This window comes from Syngnathus typhle, linkage group LG11 (genome assembly GCF_033458585.1).
Source record: "Syngnathus typhle isolate RoL2023-S1 ecotype Sweden linkage group LG11, RoL_Styp_1.0, whole genome shotgun sequence".
In the NCBI taxonomy this organism is placed as follows: Eukaryota; Metazoa; Chordata; class Actinopteri; order Syngnathiformes; family Syngnathidae; genus Syngnathus; species Syngnathus typhle.
This window is the reverse complement of record NC_083748.1, coordinates 14408834-14433954: the sequence shown is the minus strand read 5'-3', so window position 1 is coordinate 14433954 and position 25121 is coordinate 14408834. Positions and strand designations below refer to the sequence as shown.

At 45.7% G+C, this 25121-nt stretch overlaps 1 protein-coding gene across 5 annotated transcripts in view; it reads right to left on the bottom strand.

Annotated features, from left to right (window-relative positions):
* Positions 1–25121, bottom strand: part of cadpsa (Ca2+-dependent activator protein for secretion a) — a 42628-nt gene that overhangs the window by 2039 nt on the left and 15468 nt on the right. For 3 of the 5 annotated variants that reach the window (XM_061291994.1, XM_061291990.1, XM_061291993.1), the window contains 13 exons: positions 24431–24532; positions 24294–24357; positions 24082–24205; positions 22304–22372; positions 19207–19313; positions 18334–18490; positions 16204–16345; positions 13531–13686; positions 13174–13321; positions 12376–12450; positions 12192–12275; positions 11826–11858; positions 11295–11402 (listed from right to left, as the gene is read on the bottom strand). In XM_061291994.1, coding sequence (XP_061147978.1) covers positions 11295–11402; positions 11826–11858; positions 12192–12275; positions 12376–12450; positions 13174–13321; positions 13531–13686; positions 16204–16345; positions 18334–18490; positions 19207–19313; positions 22304–22372; positions 24082–24205; positions 24294–24357; positions 24431–24532 — 1369 coding nt within the window. The remainder of the gene's footprint in view (positions 1–11294; positions 11403–11825; positions 11859–12191; positions 12276–12375; positions 12451–13173; positions 13322–13530; positions 13687–16203; positions 16346–18333; positions 18491–19206; positions 19314–22303; positions 22373–24081; positions 24206–24293; positions 24358–24430; positions 24533–25121) is intronic. The other 2 variants (XM_061291991.1, XM_061291992.1) reach the window with 2 other exon arrangements.

Genomic DNA, 25121 nt, shown 5'->3' with positions numbered 1-25121 from the left:
AGCATATGATTTTTTTTCCTCTCACGAATTGCCATTTCAACGACACTGAGAGGAAAAGATGACAAATCTTTTGCTTGACAGACACACACGGCTTCATACAGGTGTGTGCTCATTTCAACCCTGGCCTGACATTGCTCGATTTAGACCAACATCAATATCTACAGGGGAGCCCAAAGCTCGCTCATGTGGGGCCGTTGTCAAGTGGAATTGATGGATAATAATGAGCGCGGCCTGATACTAATACAAGGTGACTGACTTCAAGTGTCAAGGAGGGAGGGAAGGAGGGAAGGAGGGAAGGAAGGAGGGAAGGAAGGAAGGAAGGAAGGAAGGAGGGAAGGAAGGAAGGAAGGAAGGAGGGAAGGAAGCAAGGAAGGAGGAAAGGAAGGAAGCAAGGAAGCAAGGAAGCAAGGAAGCAAGGAAGCAAGGAAGCAAGGAAGCAAGGAAGCAAGGAAGGGATGCACCACTTGGAAGAACTAAGGATTCAAACTGCTTGCTGTTGCTTTGAAAAGACAAAATGGTTCCCATTTGACAGTGATGCGTAGCTCAGCTCTGCAGCTGAGATTTTGGCCCATGCTGTCCATTTTCAAGATCAGATCATTCACCGTCAAGCCACAAGGCCTGGATTGATTTGGTTTCGAAGGCTCACCACCAGTCATAGATACTCCATATGCTGTATAGGATCCAATTAGCCTACTCGTTGCAATTTTAGTTCTGTCAAAACGAGGGCAAATTACTTTGGGTGAATTCATAAACTCCATACCAGTAAATGATGGAAGGAAGGAAGGAAGGAAGGAAGGAAGGAAGGAAGGAAGGAAGGAAGGAAGGAAGGAAGGAAGGAAGGAAGGAAGGAAGCTAGGAAGGAGACACTGACAGGTGCAAAACGACTTGAATTTGACAAATCCAATCATTGTCTTCATATCTTATGCACTATTCCGACTTCTTGCATTTCAACGCTAGATATTCAAATCATCAACTATTCCTTTTTTTTTTTTTTTTAATCAAATGGCTGACATACGTCTGTATGTATAGAAGCTATGGAGAAACGCTTTGGAAAGTGACAATCCGCAAGAAAAGAAGCTCAAAAGCACACCCCGAGAGCTGACCATGAAGCCGTCGTCAGGTCAACGAGCGAGTAGGAGAAGAGGGCTGCGGCGGTGAATCAGAGCGGCGACCTGGCAGCCAGAGAGAAGCATCCTTCCTTGCTTCCTTCCTTGCTTCCTTCCTTCCTTCCCTCCATCCTCGCTATCTGTCGCTGTGTGCCTGTGAAGGCTCGAGCACGGCAGCAGGCCTGTGATCTCGCCCCAAGCATAACCCCCCGCTGAGAGGCCAGGCTTGGAGTGAGTGAGTGAGTGACTGGCTGGCTGGCTGCTCTCCCCCCTCCTTCACTTGTCGTTGTTCTTTAGACTTTCTAGAGTGCCATTTTTTCACAGCAGCCATTTTGTGTCCTCTTCTGCTTTACTCCTCCACATTGATGTCAAAAAAAGGCTCGACAGTTATGTCACCAGTTTGCCAGCCACGGCATTTGGGAGCTCTGTCAAGGACATCTTGCCTGTGATTTTCAACAACTTTTGACATCATTTCAGAGCCAACGTGAGTGTTGTACTCATTTGAAGAAAATGACAAGAGGAGATCCGTCCAGCAAACGACATTCATGTCTAGACATCAACGGGGCAATCGTTGTATCAAGGCTTGGGGATAGAAAATGTTTGGAATTCCAATGATCTCTTTTCAAAATGTCATTCAGAAAAACCAAAAGGGTCACCACACAAGCTAGCATCAGCGAGTGGGGGGAAAAAGACCCAAAAGACAAAAAGGTGGGAAGAATTGATTCCGAAAGGGATCAAGAAAAAACGAGCAATACTGATGTACCAAGAGTTAGTTGCAAGAGAAAGGCAGCTGCATTTAACAGCACTGAAAGGGAATTTGTGCCTCTCTTGTGTTTGACGACTTCTAGAAACAAAACAGACAGATGTGACAGAAATGACACCTGAGCTGTTGATGCTCATTTTCAACACATCATGTGCTACAATTTCCACTTAGGGCAAGCAGACATCCTTTTTGTTTCCCTTCTTTTGCCTCCACCCACCTAACAGCGTGACGTCATTGGCATGTAGGCCGGCCGTGAAGGGGCCACATTTGTTCATGTCATGTTAGGATTGATTATTTAGCATGTGGATTCAAATGTAGAATTCACCAAGGGATGTTTTGCCAATTGCCATTACAGGGGAGGGGGTCCGCTGTGATCGTCTCCAGCATATACTCTTCTAATAATGAGGGGCTCACCCGGGGAGTCAGTCTTTCAGTGCCACTAACGTGTCGTCACGCATGCCTGACCCGCATCTGACAAAATATTGCCTTTGGTCAAGCGTGAGCCAGGAAGCTGGCGCAAGCTCCCTTTCCACTTTTGAAATCAATGGATACGCCCGCTCTTTCTATTCACCTCTTGACAAGTGGCAACGTGCCCATCAAAACTCCTTTCGGGCATCTCCTTCAAGACGATGAAGGCCAATTGGCACTTTGAGAGCTCGTAAAATGAACAGTGATTGTCTCTCTGGTTTAACTCTGAATTCAATGAAAAGAAAATCTTCAGAACAGATGAATTTCCCCAATTTCTTTCCTTTTTTTTTTAGGTTGCATGGCAGCAGGGGGCTAGCGCTTGCTAACAGCCAAAACAAGCGTAATATGACTCTGAATAATAATGGCGTAACCCGATAGGACCTAAATCTGTGATGGTACCGCTTCCATGTCTTGAACCAGGAAGAACCAGCGTGGGTGTGTGTGTGTGTGTGCGTGTGTGCGTGTGTGTGTGTGTGCGTGTGTGTGCGTGTGTGCGCGCATGCATACGTTAGTGGGTTTTGTCACCTTGTGACATGCTGATGAACCCCTACCTATACGCAGGCGACAAGCAGCACGCTCCACGCAACATTGCATACACACTCTCTCACACGTCTACATCTGCTCGTCCATCAGCGCTTCAAGCGAGAGCTGGGAGATGGAGCGACCTCCTGCCCCCATCTGACACCAAGCCACCCACCCTAGCCTCCCAAAACTTCCACCCGCACACACGAGCCTCGCCTTGAAGCCAGTGTTCACACCCGAGCCTTAACATGGCACTTGGTGGGGGGGGGGGGGGGGGGGGGGTGTCACCGGCAGAGTACGATTCAAAAAATGGCACATTTTCTTCCCCTATTCATCTATGCATACATCTCCCATGCAACGTGATGAAAGGGCAATGGCCTTTTGACATTTGCAGCATGTTGACTTGATTGAAAAGGAAGGGTGTTGTGGCGATTTAGGCAATGATTGAAACGTGTTTGTGATAGAGCAACTCACCTGAAGCAATTGTGCAATGCATAACCAACTGCAGATACATCTGTTCATTTCCCTCAGCCCATTTTCTTGGGCTGATGTGGATGACATCTTATTGTTGGGAGCATTTTCTGCAATGACGACCTGAAGTTCAATCAAACCAATCTAAAGTGCAGTGCAGTGCAGTGTATGAGCACAGTGGCGCTTATTCCTGGAATGGAATTGAGAAGTAGCCAGTATCTCATGCACGTATTTCCATTTCATCCAATGGGGAAACTGAAGATGAGCGGCCGTGTGTGCACATGATTATCGACAGACACTAAACGTATAAAAAGTCAAAGTATTTGCAAGGTCAGTGAAGCATCTTGGAGAGCTTTTGTGCTGCTGGGAGCCAGGAATGTTGGAGCTGATGAGGGGCCTCTCACCACAGGGGGTACATGGGGATTACAAGCTAGCGGGCCTCTGCCTCTTTCTGCCTCTGCTGCTGCCTCCGCTGCTGCTGCGGCTGCGGCTGCTGCGGCTGCTGCTGCTGCTGCTGCTGAAGGCTGTGCAAGACCACCTACATCAATTTGTAATCTCTTTTCAACCAATAGCTCCGTACGTATGTATGTTCCTTTCTTTCTCTACTTGCCCCAGGTCTGGAGCCCATTAGCATCCCTACATCCGTCCATGATCGTAACTCTGTAGCCTCACCAGGGTTACAATTGGGATGAATCATTTCCATGGCTTTGACAGGCACGCTCGCAACGTGATGTTTTCCGACTGTCGAGCGTCCATCCGTACTTTTGCAAGTGGCTCATTGAAGGCGGACTGTATTTTTGGAAGGGGGATCTTTCGGAAAACCCTAGCGGGCATATTCGGACACGTGTCAGCTTGTGCTGTTGCCATCAATCCAAAGATAAGAGGAATGCCAGTCATGGGGCTTGCCAGGAACGTGACGTGTGGAAACGCAAAATGTTTCCATCGCGTTGCTGTGATCTATACTACATTGACACGTATTTGAAACCACCTGGTGAGAGCGTCATTTTTTTGGGAGAGGGCTTTTGAAAGAGAGAGAGAAATATCCTGCTGAGACCCAGCTGCGTCTACAATTAACAGGAGGCATGGAACCATGACCGCGGCGGGCGGATGCGCCGACACTATGTCAAGTGACATGTTCCCAACAAGCTGTGCACCAAAAGCAAGGCTCCTTTTTTTTTTTTCTTCCAAATGCCGACACTGATAAAGGCACAAAACGCGCACAAAGCCACAATGGTATGGATCAGCTTGGGGGAGTGGAAACTAAATGCGACTACAAGACATTATGCACTTTGCACAATGGGTTTGTCTAATCCTACCTGCTCTGCTTTTCAGAGCCTATTCTAGTCGGGCTCCCAAACTCAGCAGAGAGGCCCCATTGATGAAGACACTCAATTACCATAGTAACTCACACAGTAGGAACCCTAACGCCTGCATAGAGCCTGCTCTCAGCAGCAGCAGCAGCAGCAGTAGCAGTAGCGGTAGCGGTAGCAGTAGCAGCAGGCCTACCATTCCCTTTCCTTCCCCTACTTCCCTCCCTCCCTCCCTCCCTCCGTCTCCATCCAGATGCATGCTCAACTTGTCACCCAACAGCAGGTCTAAGCTTGACCCACCCCCAGAGAGCACATGGAGCTTTTCACACAAGGCTAATGGGGGCTCAGGCCCAATGATGTCATTGGCCATTCCTTACAAATGCTGATACATCTGAAAATGCAATGTTTCCCTGCTTCCTAAACTACTTCACAGGATGGACTTTGACACCATAGTGGTTTATTTGAATAAATCAATCAATACATACATACAGATGCTCTCTTCTCTTCCAGCTGATGGTCTACACACACATACACGCACGCAAGCACATTGCAGTTGACTGCAACATGGTCATAAGTCAGTTCAGAGGTTGTGGGTTCCATCCTGGCCTTCCTGTGTGGAATTTCATCCCAAAAGCATGCGCGCTAGGCCGATTCTATCAGTAGTATTGCCAATTTGACAATGTGTTCCAATCATTCTGTCTGTCCTGCTATGAGCAGAAAACATCGCAATTTGTCTTATCAGATAGTCACTCCTCTTGGCCAAGGCCAGATGAGACAATTGATCATGAAAAGGGATGAGAATAGAGCGCTGAAGTAAAGGGGTTGGTCCCGAAGCCCTTGATGGGTCCCTGGATCACCGACGTCCGCAGAAAGTGCCATTTGTTTCCTTGGTCAATTCGACAGACACAAAGGTTTTCTCAGTGTGCAACCACCAGCGCGGACTCTTTTTCGAGGATGTGAGGTGCCGTCGGTGTCAAATGAATGGCGCTCAGCATCGCGTACGAGAGAGATGTGGTCATCTTTTGCCTCGCTGTCTCTGGCCACTCGAGCAAGAGGCAAGAGAAGAGGGGGAAGGAGCCAGCAGCCAGACTAAAGCGCTCCGACCAAGTTTTGCCTCAACAAGCCAACAGGTCTCAAACTGTTTGGATTGTGTTGTGCGCACAAAAGGCCAACTGCTGCTGACCATTGACCATGGTGCTGGCATGGCAACATCATGGGCTCAATGGACAGTTAAGGTACAAGAGTTCGAGCTCCAACGGCCAACAAGCAAAGCAAATAGTTATCATCCCAAAAATCCGAACAGTGGTGGCTTTGTGCATTAGCTTGTAGCATTAGCTTGATGGACTGAAAAAAACAAACACAAATCAAAGTGTGTGGGGGGGGGGGGGACCAATAAATAAACAGTTGTTTAGAACACATAGATTGTGGTCGGACGGCGTTCGTGGGCCATGTTGTGAGAAACTACAGTCGGAATTGTACTCAGCGACCAGTCATTGAGTAAACACACAAAAAGCGACATAAAAGCTCTGTGGTCGACAATCCCCCCCCCCCCAGAAAAAAAAAAAAAAAAAGCCGCCAGCTCCGGGCCCTGAGAAAAGTAAGCCGTTCTCCTCACAAAGAGCCGCTTAGGGGAAGGGAAAAGAGGGCTAAAACACTTGTGGGCTCAGGGAACTCTATAGAGGGAGTGAAAATGGAATAAGCCAGCAAGCACTTGAGGCTCCCGCCGAGCACCTGAATGGGAAAGAGGGGCGGAGTGCCAGAGGGGGTCTGCTGAAGGTGAATGGCCTTCTTTTTGCCTCCAATTTGTCTCTTTTCACCCCGCTCGCCCTGCTCCGACTCTGACAGATGTACAAAGAGGGAGCGGCGCTGGGCCACTCATCCACATACGCCTGTGAGCAGCTGTCACTTTTGTCAGGCAAGTTAATCAAACAAATGCCACCGTAGCACCCTTTTTAACAAGGCCCTGAATGGAAAAGGGGCCGCAGAGACCCCAGAGATAACATGCGGGCCCTTGATCGATTCACCTCCATCAACCGGTGGGGCGGGGCGGGGCAACGCGGGGCGGGGCGGGGCCTGATCCCTCCGTGAAACTTTGGGCGGCTGCTTTCCTCTCAGCCACGTAGAGATGCCCCCCAAGAAAACAAACGATGCTCCCCGTTTGTAATTATTAGGACTCTAAGCTGCTTACAGACTTCATTAAACAGAAGCAAAACCTTTTTTGTTCAAGCGCTCGCTCGCTCGCTCGCTCACACGCGCTCATTCCAAACCATCCCGCAAATCGTGTTTTTGTTCGCTTTGCTCAACCGTAGGATTCCCTCTTTTGCGTCACCTTTCGTTGGAAGGACCACGCAATATGGAAATCTCCAAAAAAGGACATTTCTATTGAAATATTTGGCTTCATCATGAATGGCTTTATGTTGGCTGGCTGCGCACACCAGTCCCAGTGACAGTTCGAAAAGCATGCGTCCACTCGCTCCACTCCTCTTATCCTAAACATCTTCATTAATGATCTGATTGATCATTTCTCTCCTTCCACGCCTGACTTTAGAACTTCTTGATCACATTTTCTGGGGCAAGCAAAGATTTTTTTTTTCACATCAGAAGGTCCAAAAGACCTAGCTCCCTTCTCCTCACTCTGGAGTCTCATCTCAGTTCCCAAGCAGCTCTGCTACTCCCCCTACCAATTCCAGCTATCACTGCCCCGTCCCGCTACAGCTCTCCCCACACACTTGGGGCCTCTTTACATCATCACCATGAAGCCAAAAACCCCTCCACGCGTTAGCCGGTCCCCTCCATTGATCCCGAAGCAACGGCATCTGAAAGAGAAACCGAGACCGACAGCGACAGCGAGAGAGACTCATTAACGCACTCAAAATGCACACTTCTCTAAGATTCATAAGTGTGTCAAAATAATGTCAATAAAGTGGCCATGGAAGGTTTTGTAGCACTTGAGCGAGGGACTTAAGTTTGTATGCTTGTCCAGCTCAGCGTTGATTAAATTGTTCACTTGGCGCGGCTGCGGGCCTGACCGTCGTTGACCCGAGCTAGGAGGCCAAGCGGAACATCCCGGACCGTCAAGTGGTATGACGGCAGCGTCATCGCCCACTTGTTTGTCGGAATTCTTTTCAGCCGTGACCATTGAGCGCCGCGCACGCAAACATCAGGCTCCCGTCACCCCGCTGTGAGCAAAATAGAGTGGTGGCAACGACAACAATCTCAAATCCTTCAATCTGCGGTTCAATCCGACCCCTGGCCTCAGCCATTCAGCAGTTGCTGAGACGGGACGGGAGGGGCGGCTGCGATTAAAAAAGCAAGCGCTTTAAAGTTGGTCACACAGAAGTGCAATTTTGCCACGCTTGCCAAGCCGATAACCATCCAAGGTCAACGGAAATACTTCAAATCAATCAATGAGCCCTTCCTCTAATCCCCTGCGGGCAGATTACGGATATAATTGACCTGTGTAATCCCTGTATCTGCAACTCAAACCATGGGTGAGGAGGGAGGAGGAGTGGCTTTAAGACGCTCAACTCGTATCGCGGCGGCGTTGGCGTCATTGGCACGCGTTACTACATTACTGCGGCATTGGCGGCGGCAGCTGCTGCTCTGCTCAGCTCAGCCCTCCTCTTCCTTAACCTCATTTCCCCTCTCGCCCCGACCGAACCTGGCTGCCACGTTTCTCGGCCGCGGCATTGGCGGCGGGTGCAAATGGCATGTGGCAGGAAAATGTGGCGGCGTATCAGTGGCGCTCTGGATTTGGCTCAAACTAAAGACATGCTGGCTTTTTTAATCAATGATCCCTGGCTGTCTTGTGTTAAGTCGCCTCTCCAGTATCCAGTAAACACATCTGTTTTAATCCGGGCCCCCGCTTTCAAGGAGAGGTGGGTCAAGGAGGGAGGGGGCAAAAAGACCAAATGATTTTCTCTATATTCTTCTAAACACACAAACAAGGAGAGGAGGGGCAAAAAGACCATATTAGGATGATGATTTCTTTGCTCTGATTATTGGAACACACAAACAAACAAACACACACACACGCAGGGCTTATTCTTGTTTTGAAGTGGGCCAACTTACAATAAATAGAAGCAAATAAGGAATTAGTGTGTGACAAATAAAGAAGCATCTTATCTCATTTGAAGGTCCAAAAGTGATGAATATTTTCTGGTCCAGCCAACAAGCGCAACACTATCACATCGGCTCTCATTCTTTTCATAAGGTAGCTGTGATGAGAGTTGTAAAATGTTGCCTTGTATTTTTGTGAACAATTTAGAAGATACTGGATCGGAAAGCATTGAGTCAAATAGCATCATTTGACAAGTACTGTACTTTCATCATTTCCCACAGACATTCACATTTCATATAGCATTCCTGCATTTGTCGCCTTGTTACCGTCAATTTTACATGCCCTGATAAAATATCCACCAACAGGTTGCTTGAAAAAGAAACGGAATAATAACAATACGAATCTGAAAGTATCCTCGATATAAAAATGGGCTTTTCTGTGAATTGGAAACTTGGTCGTACTGCAATTTTTGCAAGCATAACACGACGCAGCCAAACGTTGGAAAGTCAAATCCGAAAGCTGTGTTTCTGCAAAAGGATTAACAACGCAAATGCAATCATGCCGCCGCCGCCGCCGCCGCCGCCGCCGCCGCTGCCGCACCTGCCTTTCAGTGGATTTTCACCAGAGCCACGTAATAATAAAACTCTCACGATTGGATTGCTTTTAACAGAAAGAAAAAACAAAACAAAACAAAATGATTGCTGCAGAGAAATGGGCCAAGTATCACTTACACATATTTTGCTCAAATAAAAATAACATCTAGTCTGTGACAGATTATATGTGTTAGCACTTGTTAACAAAATTAATCTCAGATTATGTTGACTTTCTTAAGACATCTTTGCTTATTTAAATATATGCGTATTAGATCACATATGGGCCCGGCCGTCTACTGTCCCCATATACTATGTATGTGTATGAAATAGTTAGTGGTGACATATATTCTGAAATGAAGAGGCCATAGTTCAATAATCTTCTTACTGGCATTACAAGGTCAAACACATGGCGTAATCTCAATTAAAAGAACGTACAATTTGATCCTTTTTTTTTTTTTTTCGTCAGGAGGAAATCTCAGCCAAATGTTTCATGAAGCCGTCCGTCCGTCCGTCCGTCCGTCCCAGGCGACTAACTCAATTCTCAATTGCATCGCAAGCTACAGTTGGAGCGAGAACCCAAGTCCTATTGCTATGTATTACACGTTTGGTTGTTTTCCACATGATGTGTTGACGTAGTAACCTCGAATGGGAACTTTTTTACAATTAATCAGAGAGACTGTGGTCGTTGACAAGCGCTCTTGTCAAATTCCAGTCTCTTGTCCATAATCTTGTCAGATGACAGTTCAAAACATGCCAGATCACAAAAACACCAGATTGGGGAAAAAGTCAATACGGTGTGCAGCCTCTCTCTGCTCAATAACATGCATGATAGATATTTATTTATTTTAAAAGTGGGACAAATGTATTTTCTTTCTTTCTCTCTTTCTCTCTTTCTCAATAATAACACCTCTCATAAGGTATATGCTGATGACAATAGCATAAAATGGTGGATTTGTTGTATCCAAATCAATATTCCTATAACGCAATAGCTCTTTTGAAAGCATTTGGGGTTTTCGTCCAAGTGCAAAGTCACCAAACTCTCGGAAAAAAAATCAAGCATCAAAAGGCTCCACTCATTGCTAGTGGTTTATGCCTCAGCTGATGACAAATGCATCCATCCGCTAAACTTGATTTGTTCTCCTGAATGAAAACCAACTCTGAGAACTGGCTTTGTTTTAAGAGCCTGGAATAGAAACAAGAATAGAGTGACAAGAAAAGCACAACAGAGCAGCCAGAGACACCTCGGTCGGCCGGCCGGCCGGCCTTTGTGCCGCCGCCGCCGCCGCCGCGGGCACAACTGATACAGCCTGACAACAAAGACGAGTCGCACTCAGACCACTTCTGACACAAAACCTCCCGTGGAGGAAAAAGAGATCCCGTCGGAATCGCCAACGAGCAGCACCGGACGGAGCGAGACCTCTGTCGCATGGAAGAAGATAGGAGACGCAATGTACCTGAAGGATAAGCTACATGCAAAGGGAGACATCTCTCCGGAAGATAACGGCCATGAAGCCATCGGAAAAGACACATGAATATGCCTGCTCTGTCTGAGCTCTGATAACCTGCGCTCCCAAATATTCAGGGAGACACTGCAGTTAAGTTGAACAATGACACCATTGGGATCTTTGCTGCATGCAGTAAACATGTTTGTGTGATCCTGTCAAAGAATTGTTGGACTCACAGAAAAGGCCCACAGATTAGGCACAAGTCATCCAGATGCAGGGATTATTTCGATACATTAAGGGGGGGGGGGAGCAATCCTGCCTCCCTCCCTCCCTCCCTCCCTCCCTCCCTCCCTCCCTCCATTTGGAGACACTGTTTTGGTGTTACTTGAAACCAGCTTATGTATTTAGGAGTGTCATGCGGCCGCCGAGTTGCAAGTTGATTAAAGCGCGAGTGCTTTAGCAGCAAGCGTCGGAACAGTCAGCTTTGTAAAATTCCATCCATTTTCTGTAGCGCTTTGTTGGGAGTTAAGTAGTGAATGGAAAATGGTCTACTTACATCAAACAATCTTTCAACGTACACTTCCTCATTGACCTTCTCCCGCAGCATGTCCTGGGAGTGTCGAACAAAGGTCACATAACCGTCAGCCACGTCCATTCCTGGCTTCTAAAACATGTCAAGTACAGTACGTTATTCGTACGAGCTGAAAACAAAGCTGCGATGCGTCAACGTACAATGTGATGCTTTTCTGGTTTGCATCCAAGCTCTCATTTTCATACGGACTCTCAAATATTTTCTTTCACACTCTTTCCAAAACCAGATCTTTGCCTTTCAGATCAAAAAAACCATCACAAATGCCATTGTTTTTCAACTCCATTAGCACCTTTGCCATGGTGTTTTGTGATTTGTATTTTAACAACGCAATTAGCATGCTGGACTGGGAATTGCCACCTCTGCCAGCACAAGGCATTCATTTGAAATTTGTCACGTCGCAACGGCCGACGTGTTGGCAGCTGATACGGCTCAGACACACACCCGCGCGCACACACGCACACACGAGGTTGTCAGTGTCAGGCTACGGGTACTTACGGGTACGTCCACATATTTGGAGGCAGCTTTCACCTTGTCATAAAAGGAGAGAGATATAGATGACAGTCAGATGTTAATCTTAAGATCAAAAAAAATCTTAGTGAGACGTTGGCTGGAGGGAGACGTTTTTTAGGTTTCATACTATGTAGCTAAGGTTAAAAGGAATGAGGAAAAATGCTGAATAGGATTGCAACTGATTGTCAACATTTTTGAAAGAGCCTACAGATGATTATTTTGTATTTATTCAGAATGACCATGCTAGACAGCTACTTTGTTGCATTGACATTTAAACGATGATATCAGATGTCTGACAATTTGACCAGAAGAATGTCGAATTGTCTCATTTTGCCAGCCAAAGCAACTTACTGTGAAAGACAGGAAAGAAGAGAAGAGCGTTCCTTCATCATATCTGGAGAGTTTTGCCAAGACACTTTCCAGGATAACCACAAACTGAAGAAAGAAAGACAGACAGAAAGAAAGACAGAAAGAATACATTTGAGATATCATCAGTAACAGTCAAACTTGAGCTGTTGTACCATTGGTACTTCACCTTTGCTACCAGCAGGGTTATCATCTCCTTCACCGTTTCCTCAATCAGATTGTCAATTTGGGAATGGTATTGTCTCTTCACACACACGCACGTACACAAAAACAAGAGCGAGAGCATTACTCCACTTGTCAAACTGCTGATACAACACTTAAAGGGACGGTTTATTGGAAGGATTTGAATGAACAACATTGACCTAATCTACATTTGCGTATGTTCCTCTGTTCTGCTGGCAAAGGAGCTTTTCACTGCTGTCATGGAAACTCCCAGGCAGCCCTTTGTTTGCACCAACAGAAAAGCGGCGAAAGACTGAGCAATAATGAATTCATTGTTAGTCATGGGAATGCTTGTCAAGATTCTGCCAAATATGAGATCTCGCACTACTACCCCATGTATATTCAATATCATCTACACATATGCTAATGAAAGGCAAACAATTAAAGTGGAGGAAGACAGACTGACGACTAATTATACAATTGGGAAAAAGAGGGTGTGATTACAATTTAATTTGTGGCCACACTTACCCAGTCTCGAAGAAACTTTCACGAGACAAAGAGGGGGGAAAAAAAGCAGCTGAGAGGCACAGAGCGAGAGGTGACATTGCACATGTGAAGTTATGTTCAGCACGAAGAAGAAGAAGAAATGAAAAAAAAGGCTCCAAATATGACAGAGAAAAGGAACAAAAGACACTTTTGACAATGTCACAAGTGTCAGAATTGAAACAATCCAAAAAGATTTGCCTGACAGACAAAACATTGCAATCGTTAACAATCATTTTTTGCTGGTGCCATGGCTACCTACCTCTTGATCCAGATCCATAGCACACAGCTTGGCAGACTGGGCCTTGGCATCCACCATGACATTAAACATGGTGCAGATCGACTGCGGCACTCGGAAGTCTGTGGCCCGGCTGCTCCTCTGAAGCTTGGCCTCGAACGCCGCGCGCGTTCTTTGGAAAAGACCAGACGCCTTCAATAGGGATTTTTCAGAAATGATACAAACACACACTTTTTTCGATGTAGCGTGTGTGTGTGTGCGTGCGCGGAAACCTTTTTTTTTTTTTTTTTGGGTCGCTACTGTACTGTGACTATACCGTTTTCATTCATACGTTCCCAAATGTATTTGCTTGCATCCGGGTTATCCTTTCTAACTTCATACCTTTTTATGCAGGATTCAATCATATCACTGGACATGAGTTTCAGTCTGGTTTCCAGGTGTTTGCCAAACTCTTCCTCTGGCCAATGGAGATCTCGGATGAAGGTCTGCAGAGCATCCAACTTCCAAAAGAGATCCTCTGACGTTCCGGAGCCATTGCTTCAAGCGCGAGAGGGAAGGAATTTGCTTTTAGCTTTCACACTTGACATTTATCCCAACGAACACCTGAGATGATCAAATTCAGGACACCCACCTATTCCTCCAAATCCATTTCATCAATAGAAAAGATCAAATAATCATAAAGGAAAAAATAATGAATACGTAAATCAACACTGAAAGGAACCACATGAGCATTTGCTCTTTATCTCTGATAGAATATGAACTATGAACTAATATTATGCGCCTACTTAAGACATGTGGGAGCACTGAGTTTGTCATTGGGGGGAAAAAAAGGAACAACCTGCTGCAGGGTGGCAATAAAGAGCGGGAGCTATTTCCCACAGTCAAAGTCACACAAGACACATTACAAGAGACAACAAAACACTCCAGCTGCTCCAAATAACAACCACGGCACACAGCACACAAAACAACAACAACAACAAGATAGGGTGGAATTACCGGGAAGGTCATGGGAAGTAACCACATGCTCAACGCCACAAGGCATAAATGCGGCTTTAAATAGCGTCGAAAGCCCTCCACCAATATTTGCACACTTTTAATAGTGTCGAAAGCCCTCCACCAATATTTGCACATAAACAGCACATTGCTAATTACTACAAAAGAAATCCTGCCTTGACAAAATTTGCAACATTTTCTTTGACCTTTTTTTTGTTAGTAACTTAAAAACTCATTTGGAGTTATTTGCTGCAAATTGTAGTTGGCTCTTTTTGGCGCTGTGCCTGCCTGCCACCCAAGCGGCCGCTCCCGTTGACGTCAAGTGTTTGTGGCCGCCGCGCCCACGCAATCAAGTCATCACCTGCACTTGTCTCTGCTCGTTAGTAGGTGCTATTTAAACCCCGAGAACTCAGCAATCCTTGTCAGTCAGTCAGTCACTTGGCGGACGCTGAGCAGTCCCACGCGGCCGGCGCTGCCGCCCGTCAACCACGAGGCCTGCCCCCCCGTCAACCACGAGGCCTGCCCCCCGTCAACCACGAGGCCTGCCCCCCGTCAACCACGAGGCCTGCCCCCCGTCGACTGCGAAGCCTGCCCCCCCCCTCTTCAAGCCACAAGTCCAGCTCTCCCCTTTCCCTCAATTCAATAAAGTCTGCCTCGTGCCGGACCAACGTAGATGCCACATTTATGCCAAAGACGCACGCATGTCTGTGCCTACGGGAGGTACACAAGCGGTACGCACTCGCAGTCATCATTTGAAGTCATCCAGTTGGGTGGAGAAAAGCTGGGCATTTGTGCCACTGTTAGATTTGCTACTTTGCGCATTGGCAGAGTGCAAGCTATGCTCCTGCAGAGAAAAACACAATCAAAGAAAAACAAAGACAGACGACAATTTGCTACAGACACACAATACACAGTTAAACGATTCAGTTCAAAATGAATGTTTCCAATCATAGTCCCTTCTTCTCCTCGCAACTTTCACATCCACTCTGGCGAGCATTGGCAACACAAATGGGCCAAACATTTTTTTGTGGGACACAAATGGCTCCCAGGCCATAGTTTGGACACCCAAAAACTTAAATACGTATGAAGAGAAAGATTATAATGAATTAAAAACCTAATGACATTTGGTTTGACTCCAAAAACCGTCAAATATATTGTTATGTAAAACAAGCTTAATTTGGACTTTTCCTTGGTGATGTCACGTCCCGTCCCCAGCTATGTGTCTGTTGTCATGGTTTCTGTGTGTCTGTGTGCTCGCCGCTCCCCTCCCCTCCCCTCCCCTCCTGTGTGCCCGCGATGAGTTGGATTCTTCTCACCTGCCTCTCGTTACCTGTCATGTATATAAATCTAAGTCTGCCCCTTACGCCTGTTGGATGGATCATCGTCGTCTTGATGTCTTTTTGGTTCCTGTCTTTATGGTGTCTGTTTCTGTTTGCCGTCCCTGTCGGTCGGTCGGTCTGTCATTTTATTAGTTTGCTAGTTCCCGTCTGTTTCCCTTGATGCTTCGTTCCACTTCCCTTTTCCCGCGATAGGTAAACCAAGCTGGTCCAAGCTGCATTTGGTCGCCCTGCTCCATTCCCATCCGTCCGTGACAGTTTAGCCCTACTCTATAGGGAGGCATCCCGAAACGCTGTCTTCCTTTCACCTAGCTAGCGATGACAGCATCAGGAGCAAGTGTGGCTCAAGGCCACTTGGACATGGTCACAAGGGCTGAGGATCAAAGCCGCAACCATTTTTTCTTTGCTAGGCAGTCGACTACTCAACCTCCAGATGGGCAGATGTGTTGCGTGATGATGAAGGTGCATGCCGCAGTGTATGCTTCGTATGATTCTTAGTCTTTTACAGGTTCTCAGATATGATTTATTATTATTATTGGTTAACAGGTTCTCGTATAGTATTTATTATTATTTTTATGATTGGTTAACAGGTTTTCATATGTTATTTATTATTATTGTTGGTTTGTTTGTATAATGATGATGATGATATTGCACTGGTAGTCTGTAAATGGAAAAAAACTATTGGAGGCTATAGAAATGGCAAAGGTCAATAAGGTTGACTTACTTGACAGGTTCCCAAGACTCCCTTTCAAAGCCTCTGTGAATGGACTGAGCAATGGAGGACTCCATCAGGTCCACGTAGCGCACCACCAGGGGGGCATAAAGGTCTTGCAGGTGTTTGTGAAACTTTCCATTGCAAAGGTTATCTGGTAAGAGAAAAATGACCATTCAGTTTGGAGTGTACAATATACATACTAATCATGAACAATTTGGGGGCATATTGTAAATCGTTAAAGCAAAAAGTCATCAGAGGAACTTGGTAGACGTGATTTGTACTTTTTTGCTCGGTGATGCGACTCCGACTTTTTTTTACGCCGACGGCACGGGCAGCAGTCGAGCAAAATAGGGCGCGGCTTTGAGTTGTCGGGATATTTCTAAACGGGAAGCGCTCGCTCCCTCGCCTCACTCACTCACTCACTCACTCACTCACTCACTCACTCACTCACTCGCTCACTCGCTCACTCGCTCACTCGCTCACTCGCCTCACTCACTCACTCACTCACTCACTCACTCACTCACTCACTCACTCACTCACTCACTCACTCACTCACTCACTCACTCACTCACTCACTCACTCACTCACTCACTCACTCACTCACTCACTCACTCACTCACTCACTCACTCACTCACTCACTCACTCACTCACTCACTCACTCACTCACTCACTCACTCACTCACTCACACTTGCCTCTGCCTGTGCTTGTGCTTGTGCCTGCGCCTGCTTCCAACTGGTAAAAAGGCAACAGTGACAAAGACCGCAGGAGATAAAATGGAGGCCAGTGCGTGCTAAAGTGATGGCTCACGGCTGGCTCCATGCAGCGTGCTCTCTCTCTCTCTCTCTTTGTTGTTTTTCTCTCCCCCTCTGAGCATGTATGCGTTTGTGTGTGTTGGCATGGGAGTCAAGGTCAGGGCTCCACAGTAGGTGCAATGTTTGTGGCGCTTTCCCAATTAGCCACTTGAGCGGCGGTTGTCCACTTGGATGTGTTGTTGTCCAGGAGTGTGTTTGCAGGGCTCGCCGCCACCCAAACGCTCCTGCTTTGGTCCTCATTAACTCCTCCGACGGCCCATTTGGGCGCCCGTCTGCTACTAAGGCTATTTACTGCTACATACTATGTAAGTGGCGTTGCTCACGGCCGGGCGCCCACCCTATCAGATGACCTTCTGTGGAAAAGATGACTACGTATTGAGGAGCTTAGATTGTATCTTTGAGGGATCCTTTGCTGTATGTAATATCAAGGCACAATTTTCAGAGTCATTGCTGATCTATCGTGTTGTCAGGGTCAGTCTATTTTCTTGCTACAAAAATGCTTTGTTTTTTTTTAACGACGTGTAATGGCTCTTCGAGTAATCGTTTGCTATGTTCACCTGTATATTTGCCATTTTCAGTCTCACAGCGTGGGCCCGTGCAAATGCTTTGTGTTGTCAATTTGAAACAGAATGCTTTTTTTGTTGTTGTTGAGGCGCAGCAAACAAATGAGCAGATTTGTAATGATCTTGGTTCCAGCAAATGAGCGGATTACGATCGGACTTCTCCTTGACTCCCGGTTGAGTCGAAGAAAAAAGGACGCATTCCCCAGGGACAATTAGCACCCAACTGATTGAGTCGCAATTGTGAAGAGCGAAGCGTATCCTTTTCAGGACCGCGGACAGCGCCGTGATGCTCCCTCAAGCAAGAATGCAGTTCATTAGAGAGAGCGAGAGAGAGAGAGAGATTGCAAGCCTGCAGCAACCCAACACAAGATGTGACCATTATCTTCAGTCAAACACACCTTTGGATGAATACACAATTGATCCTTTACATGAGTTCTTTTAGCTGTTATAAAATCCACAAAGTAGATACGGCAAATGTTATTATTGACATTTCCAACAAATGAGAGCCCGATATGAAAACAGTCACCGTTTTATAAACAAGGGGATGGATCACCTTTGAAACGTGTAGTATCAATTGTAACGTGTCGCTTCGTTTTATAAACAAGGGGATGGATCACCTTTGAAACGTGTAGTATCAATTGTAACGTGTCGCTTTGTTTTTCTTTTCTTTTTTTTCTTCTCAACCCCCCCCCATCACGCACGCGTCTTGAATCCAGTGCAATATTGTTGAGAAGTCATCTCTTTTCCCCTGCCCCTACTCACAGTCCATCCTCAGGAAGTCGTTGAGTAGTTGGAAGAGGGGGAAACTGTCCCAGCTGTCAGGCGGCTGCACCTCAAGAGCTGCGTCCATGTCAGTCGAGTAGAGACACAGGAAGGTCTCGGCGTGCTCCACCATCAGGTCTGACCACCACGCAAAGGCCTTCGGATACAATCGGAACGATGAGGATGAGTACGAGGGGAAGGAAAAGACATTTACGTTGCTATTTCTCCATGATCTGAAGCGCTTACTCTCACTGGATTTGAATGGTGGACGTGTGAACTATGAGACACGTGCTAATTGGCATTGTGTGAAGGTTTTGATAGCAAGTGTGCATGGACAGGGATAAAGAATCACAGCTTTGGCTTGGCCCACAGAGGAAACAGCAGCTCCTTGATAGACATGGTATGGGAGCTACTTAGTAGTCACAGCTCCTCGACGAAATCATGTGGAAAAAAACATCGAGCCGCGCCGCGCCGCGCCGCGCCGCACTCTTACATCCCCGTGGAATGATGGGAGCGGAGGCACCATTGAGGGGACGGCTCCTCTCAAGCACGACCATAACATTTCTTTCCCTGAATGTGCACCCCCTTGTTAGTCCTTTAACAACACCCAAGAGGAGCTGAAATGTTTGCTCATTCGCATCAAGTATCAACACTGTATCCATCCATAAGCTTGGAAGCCGTGCCCTGAAGAATCGAGGCCAAGGTTTTGTCGTCGTCGTTTTGGCGCAACTCGCTCTGAACTTGTTTCAGTTCACGTCGTCAACCTCACTTGAGAATTGCCATTTTGCGACCGTCCGAACATTTGAAATCACGAAGACGCCATTCGCGTTGATGGAAATGAGAGGTCACGCATACGTACACATTGACACTGACCTCAGCATGATGCTCCTCATTCTGCTGCAGCACCTCGATTACCAGCTCAGCCAAGCGAATGGTGTCCTCCAGTTTTTTGGCAGGAGTGACTAGTCGGCCAACATTCTCTGTTGTTGCACAAAGGTCCCATTTTAGACTCTCATCTGAAAGGTTCTTTATCAAAAGCTTACGTATATACGGCTTAGAAGCATGCAACCGATGCACAGGTAGCAAACGCATCTTCAGATCAGTCAATCAACGGATCATCTTTACATTCCATCGAAAGAGCGTGCACGTTAGCCGGCCTACTGTATGTTTTTCATGGTCCAGACAACAGCATCAGTCCAATGAACATAGGTAGGTATTTGATTGACTTCTGAGCTATCTTAGCATGCTTCGGTTAATGCTTCGGCCGGCCGTGTTTTTTTCTTTTCTCTTCCCATCATTCAAACGGTAAAAGACAGTTCCGAGTGTAAAATGAAAGCTTACGAGACGGTCACATTATTCGAGTCCCAACTGGAGGTATCTTAAGTAAGGTGTCACACGTCTCTCTCGGTGTGGCGGAAGATTGAGGGCAACATCAAGAGAAAATATGGGATGCAAACATTCAACACTCATCATGCAGTAATGTAGGGAGATTGTCTGTGCATCTGTTGCATATTTACAAGTGGGCTTTTCCTAGCCAGCCTTGGCAGCCACCTAAAGTCAGAAGCATACCATCAAGCAAAATGGCCCCACTGTGTAAAATATGTTGAAAATATTCTTCCGACTAGTTTGACACTGCCCTGATTGGGATGCATCGCTCTCATGTCCAAACTACATGTACAGTGAGTGGAAGGGAATTATACCATGGCCAGCCAGTATTGATGTATTGATTGATTTCTCCATTTGAAATTGCTTGATGCGTGCCAAATTCCTTTGAAAAATGTGTCTTGATTTCAAGGCCATGCTATAAGCATGATATTGCACTCCAATGTACTATTGTGGACCATCATTGCATAAGGAAGCTTTATCGGGCATTCTCCATTTTTGGACCATTGGCTCGTGCAGTATCATTTCCAATCGGGTTGTGACGATGGGGTTGTATTGTATGGCCTGGATTCAGAGCTGGGAAGATTCGATTGGGTACTTGCCTTTGGGCCATTTCCTATTATTGAGTGAGCACAAAACAAATCTTGTAGTCAAAGCGTAAAGGTTAGCACATTACAATATATAGTACGTAGATAGCATCCTATCAGAATCAGATCTCAAGATGGCGTGGACACATACAGATACAAATCAAATCTTCTAGATTAGAAATCATAAACACATCTTCGGTTCATCCTATTTTCCATGCGCTTACGTCCTATGTAGAATAGCAAAAGACGATTATTTTGTCTCCTTTATTTCACGTTTTGGAAAATGCCCAGTGTTGTCTTGCTTTTTGCGTTTGAGACGATGTGATCATGTCAGTGGTTGAGTGATGTTGTGGGAAAGACAAGTGGCTCATAGTTGTGTAACTGCAGGAGCTCAAGTCACTTCAACACGGCTGACAGCTCCCGCATAATGGGCGCACCTCCCTCCCGGAGGATGCCAGAAGCGCACAATTTGCTTGGAAGGCTTGGACTTGTACGGATTTAGAGTTTGACAAATCTTCAGATGTGCAAAATCATATATGAAAGACAGGACGTTTGACTTTTTTCGTTGGATACAACATTTCATCTAAAGTCCACACAGGTAGCAAATGATATCAGTTTGTCAGTGTTTGTTCAAGGTCACAAATGTTTGTCAAATGTCTTTTTTCTTGCAGCAAGGCAATTTGGAACAACTCCCTGCTCTGACCACCCTTTGCCGCAAACATTTGCCGCAAACATTTGCCACCTTGAATGTGCATGTCTTTGTGCATGGTCCCTATATCCAAATCTTGTCCCGCTACAGCTCGCTTTGCTCTTTACGTCACTCCACTCACTATCCACAGTGAGCTGGCTCAGAGAACCGACGTTGGTTGTTCTTTCCAGTTCCCCCACCTGCTTCCTACCTTTGACTTTTTGGAGACCATTTACTTTTTTTACTTGTAAGTGTGTTGACTCCACTTCAAGAAATTACATTTCATCCATTTCATTTGGCTCATTTCCATTGACTGAAGACTATGGTGACCAAGTAAGTAAGTAAGTAAGTAAGTAAGTAAGTAAGTAAGTAAGTAAGTAAGTAAGTAAGTAAGTAAGTAAGTAAGTAAGTAAGTAAGTAAGTAAGTAAGTAAGTAAGTAAGTAAGTAAGTAAGTAAGTAAGTAAGTAAGTAAGTAAGTAAGTAAGTAAGTAAGTAAGTAAGTAAGTAAGTAAGTAAGTAAGTAAGTAAGTAAGTAAGTAAGTAAGTAAGTAAGTAAGTAAGTAAGTAAGTAAGTAAGTAAGTAAGTAAGTAAGTAAGTAAGTAAGTAAGTAAGTAAGTAAGTAAGTAAGTAAGTAAGTAAGTAAGTAAGTAAGTAAGAGTAGACTTATTATCACCTGATTCATCCATTTCCCCCTGACATTTGTCCACTTTTGAGACACGTTACAAAGAACGAAAGGAGGTAGATAGAAGAGGGAACAATTCAGAGAAGAAGAGAGAAATGTAATGTTCATTTGGTCAAATGAGGAGAAAGTTGTACTGGCCAAGAGAAAAACAACAGAAAGCAGAGCAGCACATGAAAAAATCAGCATCCCCTATTAAAGTGAAACTAGCAGATACATTCCAGCTGCAACACGATTGTAGTTTCTTGAATGGCCTAGTTACGCTAAGCGAGACTACTTCCAGATGGCATTATGTATGTTTTCGTCTCCAGTGTATCGTGACCTTAAACACGAAAGCCAATACGCATAAGCAAAGTAAAAATGCATTCAAGTTGCAGACAGACAGACAGACAGACAGACAGACAGACAGACAGAGCGCTTTTGGGCAGTACAAACAAGAAAAAAAAGAAAAAAAAAAACAAGCTCAAAGGCAGAGGGAACGCTGTCAAGAAATTGACAAGTACACATTTCAGACTGTGGAGGAAAAAAAGATTTAAGCAGCTTCAAAACAACAAGACTGCATGCCGGTTGCAAGAGAAACATGTGGGAGGGAGGGAGGCAGGGAAGAGGATCAGGCTGGGGAGGTACTCACGAATGGTTAAATCCATCACTTGAGACGCCAAGCAGAAGACAGGATGCTCATACATCTCTCTCTTTTTCCCTACAGAAAAAAATACCGAGGCACGCCAGAGGCCCGAGTCAGAGAGGATGCCCATTGCCGTTTTCAGGGCCCTATCTATCTATCTATCTATCTATCTATCTATCTATCTATCTATCTATCTATCTATCTATCTATCTATCTATCTATCTATCTATCTATCTATCTATCTATCTATCTATCTATCTATCTATCTATCTATCTATCTATCTATCTATCTATCTATCTATCTATCTATCTATCTATCTATCTATCTATCTATCTATCTATCTATCTATCTATCTATCTATCTATCTATCTATCTATCTATCTATCTATCTATCTATCTATCTATCTATCTATCTATCCATCTATCCATCCATCCATCTATCTATCTATCTATCCATCCATCCATCCATCCATCCATCCATCCATCCATCCATCCATCCATCCATCCATCCATCCATCCATCCATCCATCCATCCATCCATCCATCCATCCATCCATCCATCCATCTATCCATCTATCCATCCATCCATCCATCTATCCATCTATCCATCTATCCATCTATCCATCTATCCATCTATCCATCCATCCATCCATCCATCCATCCATCCATCCATCCATCCATCCATCCATCCATCCATCCATCCATCCATCCATCCATCCATCCATCCATCCGATTGTTGTTGTCCCACTTTGCGCTTGTGCTGTATTCTGTGGATTGATTCACTGGCCCAGGAAATGATCATCAGCAAAGGATGGGAAACAAAACGTTTTGTCAGTCCTGCATAAGATTATTTGTAAATAACAAAAGGGTACACCTTTATCTGTGATCTAAACGGGAATTGTATTGTTTCTTGTTAACTGGAGGCTCCTAAATGTATTGGGCAGTCTGCCTTGGATTAACCATTCGTTCCACCCAGCAGAAGGAGATCAAAAAAAGTCCCACGGGTGTCATGAAGAACAGTAGTATGAGAGGGGTTTTTTCGTCAATCAATCATCGGAAGAGAGACGCTAATAATTGACTTTGGAAGGCAGGTGTAGTTTCTTTACAGACATCATCTTAAATAGACAAAATGGGGTGAATGTTTGTTCATTTCGTAAATGTTTGGCAACGTTTCTTATATGTGTTTTGTGAACAATAGATGTTTTTCTTTTTTCTCTTCTAATCATGCTTATGATGTCTCTTAAAGAAAACCTGGCCCAACACAAACATGAGCTGTCATTATGATTTGTTTATTGGACTTCCTGTCACTAAACACCAAGGAGTATTAGCAGACGAGGAGAAGGGAGGGACAGGTGAGTATGGTCATCAGAGAGGCAAAGGCAAAGAGCGCAAAGGGAGCATCTCATCCCAATGACCAAATAGAGCCAATGTAGGACTCGGCTGAAAGATAAGCCCAGGCGAGGCCAGGCGAGGCCAGGCGAGGCCAGGCGAGGCCAGGCGAGGCGAGGCATGGTGGAAGCCAGCAGAGACCATTGGCGAGGCATGGTGGAAGCCAGCAGAGACCATTGAATGCATTTTTACTTACTGTTCATTTGCAATTAGGAAAGGCTACGTTCCAAGAGAGCGTCATATTAAAAGAAAGTATGTAATGGCTGCGGGGGGAAAGAAAATATAGACCCGTATGGAGCGGTCCATAGAATAGCGCTTCATTGAATTCAATAAGCTTGGAATGGAAAAAAGACAAAAACAATCTCAAAACCTGGCTCATGTGTGAAGAGCTTACCTTCCACTTTGGCGTACTCTGCCAGGCGCTGGTAATTGACCAGAGCGGCTTGCTCCAGACACTTACGGATCACAGCTTTCACTTCTTCTTGTGGAACCGGGGTGACGACATCTTTCATTAAAACCTTACAGGGAAAGAAAACGGCTCTTTCATTTTTGTCCGTTCCGATCCATATCAACAAGTGAGTCATGGAGGGAATGGAAAGGACTCACCCTTTCGAGCAAAGATAGAGTTGCTTTCAACGCACCCTCTGGTCGTCCAAACGGAAAGCAATACCTTTTGGCCATATGTAGTGGAACGTTTGCTTATTCGTGCTGCCCATTGGTCAGATGTGTCTTTCTTTTTTTACCTGAAATGTGTAATCTGGTTCTCCAATAGCACTCGAAGCCTTTCTTTAATCTCCTCAAAACGCTCCTTTTCCTCCACAGTTACGGTACCAATTCCATCCGGTCTGGAACATGACAGAAGAAGGTCATTGACAGAAGAATCATTTGTTAACACGGGGGAAGCTTAGAGAGGAAAGCGCTGACGTGTTTGCGGCTATGCGAGCAAAATGACAACCGTTGCTGCAAACTTTTTTTCCCCTACATATTTTGTAATTACATTGGCGACATATTTTGAATGTCAAGTTCCATTTTGATAATACAAAAAAGTCAATAATAAAAATAAATAAATAAATATAAATAAATATACGTATATATATGTATATACATACATATATATACACACACACACGCACGCACGCACACACACACACACACGCACGCACGCCCCCCCCCCCCCCCCCCACACACACACATAGGGCCTGTCAAGCAGGTGTGCACCCCCGTGAGTATGTGCATCTCCACTGCGCTTATCCCATGTGACACGGTCGGGTCCGGGTGGAGTGTGAGCAGAGTGCATGTGACAGCAGAGGCGCTGGACTGGTGGCTGTGACAGTATGATGAGAAGCAGGAGACATGACACACCCTCTATCCATCACCCCCTGCCGACCCCCAGCCAGCCAGCCGGCCAGCCAGCCAGCCAGCCAGCCAGCCAGC